Here is a 9,789-nt window from a genome sequence, read left to right on the forward strand (position 1 = left end):
CTCATAGCTGGCTCCTAGCAAAGATAACTGTATGCCAGCAGGTCTTCAGGGTAAGTTGATAGAGGCGATTGAGTTATAATAGCTCGATACAAATCCCATTTGAGTTCCTTTTCAAGCTCTGTCCTCTAACTTCCAGTGTTTTACAGGACATAGGCCAGTTACCACCAACAGAGAAGATGGACGTCCCCAAGTGACGGAAGACTCCAGTAGGGAAATCAATGGCACCACCTCCTCCTCTTCTTCCTCTACCTCCTCCTCCCAGAACAGGAGAAAAACTGAGGGGCCTTCATTGGGTAGCAAGAGAGTCCCCTCCGTGGAGAGAAAGACATCTATTAGCCCCCAGGATCAAACTATCACCAGAGTCCCCACCCCATCCAATCACAACCGAGGTCAGAGCAGCAAGGTGGACCTGACTCCTGACCTCAGCCACGGGGTCAGGTGGGGGTCATCATCTCCCATAGTGACCTGTGCGGACTCGCCCTGCTTCTCCGGTGTGCCCTGCGAGCCCACTGTCTCAGGCTTCTTCAAGTGTGGCCGCTGCCCGTATGGTTACACTGGAGATGGGGTCACCTGCAAAGGTTAGCGGTTAGCACTCTTGTTGTCTGTTTTTCATTCATATGGTCTTTGTTCTTTTTTTCATATCTTTTTAACATTCAAATCCTTACATGAACGTACAGTGCCTTGCAAAAGTATTCATCCCCCTTGGTGTTTTTCCTATTTTGTTGCATTACAACCTGTAATTTAAATGTATTTTTATTTGGATTTCATGTAATGGACATACACAAAATAGTCCATATTGGTGAAGTGAAATGAAAAATATAACATATTTCAAAAAATTCTACAAAATAAAACACGGAAAAGTGGTGCGTGCATATCTATTCACCCCCTTTGCTATGAAGCCCCTAAATAAGATCTGGTGCAACCAAATACCTTCAGAAGTCACATAATTAGTTAAATAAAGTCCATGTGTGTGTAATCTAAGTGTCACATGATCTGTCACATGATCTCAGTATATACAGTTGAAGTCGGAAGTTTATATACACTTTAGCCAAACACATTTAAACTCAGTGTTTCACGTTTCCTGACATTTAATCCAAGTAAAAATTCCCTGTCTTAGGTCAGTTAGGATCACCACTGTGTTTAAAGAATGTGAAATGTCAGAATATTAGTAGAGAGAATGATTTATTTCAGGTTTTATTTCTTTCGTCACATTCCCAGTGGGTCAGAAGTTTACATTCAATCAATTAGTATTTTGTTGCATTGCAATTGCAATTGTTTAACTTGGGTCAAACGTTTCGGGTAGCCTTCCACAAGCTTCCCACAATAAATTGGGTGAATTTTGGCCCATTCCTCCTGACAGAGCTGGTGTAACTGAGTCAGGTTTGTAGGCCTTTCTAAAGGATTGAGGTCAGGGCTTTGTGATGATCACTCCAATACCTTGACTTTGTTGTCCTTAAGCCATTTTGCCACAACATTGGAAGTATGCTTGGGGTCATTGTCCATTTGGAAGACCCATTTGTGACCAAGCTTTAACTTCCTGACTGATGTCTTGAGATGTTGCTTCAATATATCCACATCATTTTCCTCCTAATGATGCCATCTATTTTGTGAAGTGTACCAGTCCCTTCTGCAACAAAACACCCCCACAACATGATGCTGCCACCCCCGTGCTTCACGGTTGGGTTGGTGTTCTTCGGCTTGCAAGCATCCCCCTTTTTCCTCCTAACATAACGATGGTCATTATGGCCAAACAGTTCTATTTTTGTTTCATCAGACCAGAGGACATTTCTCCAAAAAGTACGATCTTTGTCCCCATGTGCAGTTGCAAACCGTAGTCTGGCTTTTTTTATGGCGATTTTGGAGCAGTGGCTTTTTCCTTGCTGAGCGACCTTTCAGGTTATGTCAATATAGGACTCGTTATACTGTGGCTATAGATACATTTGTACCTGTTTCCTCCAGCATCTTCACAAGGTCCTTTGCTGTTGTTCTGGGATTGATTTTCACTTTTCGCACCAAGTACGTTCGTCTTTAGGAGACAGGACGCATCTCCTTCCTGAGCGGTGTGACAGCTGCGTGGTCCCATGGTGTTTATACTTGTGTACCATTGTTTGTACAGATGAACGTGGCACCTTTAGGCATTTGGAAATTGCTCCCAAGGATGAACCAGACTTGTGGAGGTCTACAATTTTTTTCTGAGGTCTTGGCTGATTTCTTTTGATTTTCCCACGATGTCAAGCAAAGAGGCACTGAGTTTGAAGGTAGGCCTTGAAATACATCCACAGGTACACCTCCAATTGACTCATATGATGTAAATTAGCCTATCAGAAGCTTCTAAAGCCAAGACATAATTTTCTGGAATTTTCCAAGCTGTTTAAAAGCACGGTCAACTTAGTGTATGTAAACTTCTGACCCACCCACCCATTGTGAAGTAATCTGTCTGTTAACAATTGTTGGAAGAATTACTTGTGTCATGCACAACAAATGTGTGGAGTGGTTGAAAAACGAGTTTTAATGACTCCAACCTAAGTGTATGTAAACGTCCGACTTCAACTGTATATACCTGTTCTGAAATGTCCCAGAGTCTGCCGCACCACTAAGCAAGGGGCACCACCAAGCAAGCAGCACCATGAAGACCAAGGAGCTCTCGAAACAGGTCAGGGACGAAGTTGAGGAGAAGTACAGATCAGGGTTGAGTTATAAAAAAATATCAGAAACTTTGAACATCCCACGAATTACCATTAAATCCATTATTCAAAAATGGAAAGAATATTGCACCACAACAAACCTGCCAAGAGAGGGCCGCCCATCAAAACTCACAGACCAGGCAAGGAGGGCATTAATCAGAGAGGCAACAAAGAGACCAAAGATAACCCTGAAGCAGCTGCAAAGCTCCACAGCGGAGATTGGAGTATCTGTCCATAGGACCACTTTAAGCCCTACACTCCACAGAGCTGTGCTTTACCCAAGAGTGGCCGGAAAAAAAACATTGCTTAAAGAAAAAAATAAGCAAACACGTTATGGTGTTCGCCAAAAGGCATGTGGGAGACTCCCCAAACATATGGAAGAAGGTACTCTGTTCAGATGAGACTAAAATATTGCTTATCAAGGAAAACGCTATGTCTGGCGCAAACCCAACACCTCTCATTACCCCGAGAACACCATTCCCACAGTGAAGGATGGTGGTGGCAGCATCATGCTGTGGGGATGTTTTTCTTCGGCAGGGACTGGGAAACTGGTCAGAATTGAAGGAATGATTGATGACGCTAAATACAGGGAAATTCTTGAGGGAAACCTGTTTCAGTCTTCCAGAGATTTAAGACTGGGACGGCGGTTCACCTTCCAGCAGGACAATGACCCTAAGCATACTGCTAAAGCAACACTCGAGTGGTTTAAGGGGAAACATTTAAATGTCTTGGAATGGCCTAGTCAAAGCCCAGACCTCAATCCAATTGAGAATCTGTGGTATGACTTAAAGATTGCTGTACACCAGCGGAACCCATCCAACTTGAAGGAGCTGGAGCAGTTTTGCCTTGAAGAATGGGCAAAAATCCCAGTGGCTAGATGCGCCAAGCTTATAGAGACATACCCCAAGAGACTTGCAGCTGTAATAATTGCTGCCAAAGGTGGCTCTACAAAGTATTGACTTTGGGGGCGTGAATAGTTATGCATGCTCAAGTTTTCCGTTTTTTTGTCTTATTTTGTTTGTTTCGCAAGAAAAAATATTTTACATCTTCAAAGTGGTAGGCATGTTGTGTAAATCAAATGATACAAACCCCCCAAAAATATATTTTAACTCCAGGTTGTAAGGCAACAAAATAGGAAAAATGCCAAGGGGGGTGAATACTTTCGCAAGCCACTGTATACTGTAGGTTCCAATGAAACTGTTTGTGGTGTTTTCCAGCTGTGTGCCGGTATCCATGTGGAAGGAATATGGAGTGCTCTCTACCCAATACCTGCACTTGTAAAGAAGGCTATACCGGATATAACTGCCACATAGGTGGGGACAACAGTCAGGGTTGGACGAGACAGCTGAGTTTCTATTCTTATGGCTCTTTATGAGAGTTACAAAGTAACTTCTGCAAAAATGTCTGTAAATTAGAATAAGTTCTTTTCAGTTACACATAGAAGTTGTAAGTTCTATTAACCTTCTACCTTCTCAGCTGTCTGCCGACCGGACTGCAAGAACCAGGGGAAGTGTGTCAACCCAGATGTGTGTGTCTGTCCCATGGGCTACAGCGGGCCAACATGTGAGGAAGGTAAACATATCATCCCACACATATTTGAACTCTAACTATGTACTCTATATCCTGGCCCCAAATCTGTTTGTGCTAACTTGCCAACTCATTGTCACTCATTGTGTGGCTTGACAATGACGTAATATGAGTTGGTAAGATAGCACAAACAGATCTGGGTACAGGCTATATGTTCTCCATTGTAAATATTGTATATATTCTCCTTTTCTTACTGGATGCTCTGTACACCCCTTGGTTGCTGTGTTTGTAGCTAACTGTGAGCCATCTTGCCAGCATGGAGGAACATGTCTGGTCAGGAATCTCTGCACCTGTCCTTACGGTTACGTGGGACCAAGATGTGAAATCAGTGAGAGATAATTCAATCCATATGACCCTTTCTGGCATGTATCATGTTTCCCTACAATTATCGAAACCAGTCTGATTCCTAAAAAAATGGAATGTGTGTATAGGGGTTAGGAGTTGTGTGTGTTAACTGTATCTATGTGTGTCTCTGTTCAGTGGTGTGCAACAGGCACTGTGAAAACGGAGGGGAGTGTATTTCTCCCGATGTGTGTAAGTGCAAGTCTGGCTGGTACGGACCAACATGTAACTCAGGTAACGCCAATCAACACCACATGTTTCTACTTAGAAGCCCATGACGAATATATCTCTTTTCGACAACAGTATGTTTAGCTATGGTCTAAATATTCCATTGTCTTCACCTCTAGCTGTCTGCAATCCAGTGTGTTTGAATGGTGGGACTTGTATCAAACCCCACATCTGCGCCTGTCCCAGTGGCTTCTATGGCTCCCAATGTCAGATTGGTAAGAATAGGTGTCACACTGACAATCAATAACCTCAATTGATAATGACACATTCTACTGTTCCCCTATTAGCGATTGATCTGTCAATTTGCACAGAAGTCCATTGCATGGTGGTACTGTGGTTTAGTGAGGTATAACTGTAGCTGTGTCACTGTGTGCCGTGCACTCCAGCTGTGTGCAGTCATCCCTGTAAGAACGGAGGTCAGTGTATGAGGAACAACGTGTGCTCCTGCCCCGGGGGCTACACAGGGAAGCGGTGTCAGAAGAGTAAGAGCCACTGCCACCCAACACAACCAAACACCCCACATCACTGTCTATCCATGTAGTATTAAATGGTTATAGGCCCTATACCAACGTAAATACATGTGAAATTACCTAATTGTAATAACCCTGTAGCAAGCTAGTATGTACATGCAGTTATGTTAATTGAGCCAAAAAATGCATGTTGCATTGTGTCTTTCAGGTGTGTGCGACCCCATGTGCATGAACAAGGGGAAGTGTGTGGGGCCCAACTCCTGCTCCTGTGCTTCAGGGTGGAGGGGAAAGAGGTGTAACATTCGTGAGTGACAACATAATGTGCAACCACTGTTAACCTGAACCTGTCACCATGTAAAGATGCCTTTACAATGCTAAGCAACTCTGTGTGTGTGCGTGTGTTTGTGTGCGTGTATTTAGCCGTGTGCCTGCAGAAGTGTAAGAACGGTGGTGAGTGTGTGGGACCCAACACCTGCCACTGTTCCACAGGATGGGAAGGCCTACAGTGTCAGTCTGGTGAGTCTTTCTCTCATTCAATATGATATATTGCTGCCAAGTTTCAATACATAGCTATATACTTTTATCCTGTACTTATATTGAGTTCTATACTATTTCCTCCTTCTGCCTGACGGACAGCCATCTGTAAGCAGAGATGCCTCAATGGGGGAAGGTGTGTCCTGCCCAACTTCTGCCACTGCCGCAACGGGTACACTGGTGTCACCTGTGGGTTAAAGGTGAGCAATGGGCCACAGTTGTTTTTTTATTGTTGGGGGATTATGTACTGTAAAATCTCTTTGCTCTTTTGTAGGCCGCTCTTGCATAAGGGAAATGACTGAAGATGCAGAAGTTTTACAAAATACACAACGCAAGTAGAGAGTCCTTATTAGGCAGTGTGTGATTGTGGAGTGTGTGTGCCTGTATGTGTGTGTGTGCTTGTGTGTGTGTGTATCTTTGTACATTAACAGGGGGACTGGATATATTGCACGTATCTAATTGTCCCTGTTTTGTTACTACCTCAATGCTCAAGGTAGCACATTGATGTAAAGCCCTTGCATAAGAAATGCATAACATATTCATAAACAATGCATAATACTGTCTTAAACACTGCATAGCAATTCAGAAATGTTTATGCCAATCGTGTTGATGTCTCAAAAGCTACGTTTACACAGGCAGCCCAAGTCTGATCTTTTTCCACGAATTGGTCTTTTGACCAATCAGATCAGCTCGTTTGACAATAATTGGGCAAAATATCATAAATGTGCTGCCTGTGTAAATGCAGCCAAACTATGTCATCTAACATAGACATTAATTCATGTATTTTAATGCATACAAATGTGTTTTATAGTCCTTATCCAAGGCTTTTATACAAAAGTGTTACTGCACACAGTATTATGTTGGAGTAAGAGAAGAGAATCAGATGAAAAACTAGTTGATGGTTTATTGAAAAACAATCTGGCTTTATAAGATATTAATACCCACTTTTCTTTTTGTTTTGTTGTTTCTTGTTATTGATTTGACCAAAGTTTTTTCAGCTCTGGTTTATTGTGGTACAGAAAGTTTTTTTTGTTTGTTGCCTAAGCTGTTGTGCACTGTTTCATACTTAATATGTATTGAGAAATAACACCATTCTTCTTTATACATCACACCTGCCTTGGAAATGTTATTAGCTTGTTTGATATTTAGGGCCACTTGTCTGCAATTGTTTTGTAACTGTTGACGAGATCTGTTGTAAGTATCAATTCAGATATACTTGATCAATTTTGTACATTATACTGTACATAGGTCAAAACATTTGTTATTTTAACATTTACACTGCATTGTTGTAAATCACGCATATGGAAACAAAATAAAAAAGTTATTGTGTCATTTGCTTTAAGTAACACGTTGAATGGTTGAAATACAATACGGTAAGGGATGGAAGTACACTTTTGTAACAATTTAGTTATACTATTAATTGGCTACAGTATATTGTTAGTAAAAGCAGTTCGCTGAGTGTTGTTTTACTGTAAATCATCTGACTGCATGATAAGAAATGATTTCAAAAGAAAATAACAATAAACCTTTTATCCACATTTTATTCATTATATAGCACAAACCCAAAATTGTATAGTAGATATTAAGTTAACAGTCAAATGTTATTGTTAACACAAAAATCTGTGGTTCTTTATAAAAAAAACATTTTTACAAAAGGCAGAGAGACGATATCTAAAGCACCAGATTTGGAATGAATACGGTTCTACATGGCCTCTGACTGGTCCTCTTTGACCTCTGACCCCTAAAGGGTTTAAAACACCTTCCTCTCCTCACAGTGTGGTCCAGAGTAAGGAGGGCGACAGCGGCACAAATCGGGAGACAAACACTTGCCTCCATTCAGACAGGGCCGGTGACACACAGCTGCAAGATAGAGAGAGAGGGAAGAGAGACGGAGGGAGGGGGAAATGAGAAAAAGGGATGTTACATTAAGAAAGAGAGGAAGGAGGGCTCACTATGTAGTCTCGTGGCCTCTTCACATCTGGGGAAAGACAGCTCTGAGAACAAAATCTCAAAACAGTAATTTTCAACAGGTATCTCATATTGACATGTTTCTCACTCAGTAGATTCTTTCAGGATAAAGGACAGTCAGATTTATACTTGTTATTATTTAGCATGCCTGATTAATTTCTCTGCTATCTATTGTTTGACCCAAGTGTGTCAGTGTGATAAAAATTAACACACATAACACACATCCAGAACAGATCAGTGATTAGGCTCCAGTTATGGGTTATACATTTATTTGGCCTGTTGCCTGTATCTGTGTAAGTGTGTCTGCAAGTGTGTGCATAATTTACCGTGGTTGTGTGTCTGTTGGGGTCAGAGTAAGAAAGTGCATGTCTGAAAATGTGTATAGTGTATGTTGGTTGTGTGCCAAATATATGAGAGTGTATAAGAGTGAACTGTGTATGATTCTCACGTTTTACATTACATTTTGTAATTTAGCAGACGTTCGTATCCAGAGCGACTCACAGTTAGTGCATTCATCTTAAGATCTCACTCACCAGTGTGGCAGGCTCCACCCAGCCAGCCCTCTGGACAGCTGCAGATTCCTGGGGCCACACAGCTGCCCCCGTTCCTGCACCCCTGGGGACAGATCGCTGGGGAAACATCGCAACAACGCATTCTCAACATTCTGGGAACCAATAAATCACCATTATACCTTTGGCCATGTGAAGCGTTTTCTTTGTCCCATTCGGTCGTAATTGAATCAACTATTCTTCATTGTTTTAGTATGTGTGAAGGCATCTTAGCATTTCAATGAAGTTGTCAGAGGGTTCCGGAGAGGATTAATATGCTACTGTTGATTAATAGGCCAGCTGAGCAACCAGTCTCACTGCTGGTTTCACCTCTGTGTGGATTAGGCTAATTAAGGAGGTAAACAAACCCTCTTGGCATTTGGAGCCAGTCCAGCTGGAGGGGCAGATGCACTTGGCCACTCCGTTCACAGCGATGCAGTCGCCACCGTTCCAGCATCCACTATCACATTTCACTGGAAAAGATAGACATAAAATCAAATCATCCACTTAGCTCTTCATGTCCATGTTCATAACCTATACTATAGTACTAAGACTTAACTCCCCACCCCTTTCAAACCACACTATCTCTAAATAAAACATATTAGGTTACTTTTACTAGCCTACTGTAGTTACCAATATTTAATCCGATTTTTAAGATTAACCAAGAACCAACATACTGTATATCTAAAAGGTTAACAGAATTAGATAAGTACCTTTATGACAATATTTTCCTCCAAATCCAGAAGGACATCTGCATTTTCCAGGGCGAAGGCACTCTCCTCCATTCTTACATTTGGGATAGCAGTTAGCTGTTCAAAACAACAGACAATATATTCATCAGCACTCACTCAGTAAGTCATGCAACTTTTGCATCACATGTATATAAAATAAAATATATATCATAAAATATATGATATACATATTTCATATACTCTCCAATGCATCACTTTTCTTTTCTTGTTTGGCTATTTTGTTTACTGTCTCCTTTCTAGGTAAATATAAAGTTGTAACATCACCATACTGGCAGGTCTCTCCCTCATAGCCGCGAGAACAGAAGCAGGTGTTGTTTCGGATGCAGATGCCAGCATGTTGGCACGGAGGGTCACACGTCGCTTTGAGGTCAAAAACAAAGGGCACCGCCACCCCTCGCGGAGCGTCCGAGCGCGCAAAGCAGATGCCCACAAGCGCAACCAAGCAGGCCAGCAGCGCGACGTTCATCTTTATCGACGCAGGAAAGCAGCAGCGAGCGAGCACCATCCTCTTCACTTAGTGGACAATGGGAACTGGGGTTGAAACGAAGTTCTTCGAACAATGACACCTCAAGGTTTCTCTCCACGTCGCCCCCACTGATGGACAGAGATACTACAGCAGATGTTAGTCAGTCGAGAGAAAGGATACGGAGAGGACGGGACCTATGTGAAGCTTGCC

At 42.2% G+C, this 9,789-nt stretch overlaps 2 protein-coding genes across 2 annotated transcripts in view; one reads left to right on the top strand and one right to left on the bottom strand.

Moving 5' to 3' along the window:
- vwde (von Willebrand factor D and EGF domains) overlaps nucleotides 1-7,187 on the top strand; it is a 30,641-nt gene extending 23,454 nt beyond the window's left edge. The window contains exons 21-31 of the mRNA XM_055925723.1: nucleotides 147-578; nucleotides 3,902-3,997; nucleotides 4,161-4,256; nucleotides 4,504-4,599; nucleotides 4,752-4,847; nucleotides 4,961-5,056; nucleotides 5,228-5,323; nucleotides 5,520-5,615; nucleotides 5,732-5,827; nucleotides 5,948-6,045; nucleotides 6,120-7,187. Coding sequence (XP_055781698.1) covers nucleotides 147-578; nucleotides 3,902-3,997; nucleotides 4,161-4,256; nucleotides 4,504-4,599; nucleotides 4,752-4,847; nucleotides 4,961-5,056; nucleotides 5,228-5,323; nucleotides 5,520-5,615; nucleotides 5,732-5,827; nucleotides 5,948-6,045; nucleotides 6,120-6,134 — 1,313 coding nt within the window. The 3' untranslated portion in view covers nucleotides 6,135-7,187. The remainder of the gene's footprint in view (nucleotides 1-146; nucleotides 579-3,901; nucleotides 3,998-4,160; nucleotides 4,257-4,503; nucleotides 4,600-4,751; nucleotides 4,848-4,960; nucleotides 5,057-5,227; nucleotides 5,324-5,519; nucleotides 5,616-5,731; nucleotides 5,828-5,947; nucleotides 6,046-6,119) is intronic.
- Nucleotides 7,188-7,368: 181 nt separating this feature from the next.
- On the bottom strand, nucleotides 7,369-9,789 carry LOC129857461 (von Willebrand factor D and EGF domain-containing protein-like). The gene is made up of 5 exons (XM_055925725.1): nucleotides 9,378-9,789; nucleotides 9,075-9,170; nucleotides 8,730-8,834; nucleotides 8,347-8,442; nucleotides 7,369-7,705 (listed from the first exon to the last, which is right to left on the bottom strand). The coding sequence occupies exons 1-5, from the start codon at nucleotides 9,616-9,618 to the stop codon at nucleotides 7,596-7,598; spliced, it is 648 nt and encodes a 215-aa protein (XP_055781700.1). The 5' UTR covers nucleotides 9,619-9,789; the 3' UTR covers nucleotides 7,369-7,595.

This window comes from Salvelinus fontinalis, chromosome 6 (assembly GCF_029448725.1).
Source record: "Salvelinus fontinalis isolate EN_2023a chromosome 6, ASM2944872v1, whole genome shotgun sequence".
Taxonomy (NCBI): domain Eukaryota; kingdom Metazoa; phylum Chordata; class Actinopteri; order Salmoniformes; family Salmonidae; genus Salvelinus; species Salvelinus fontinalis.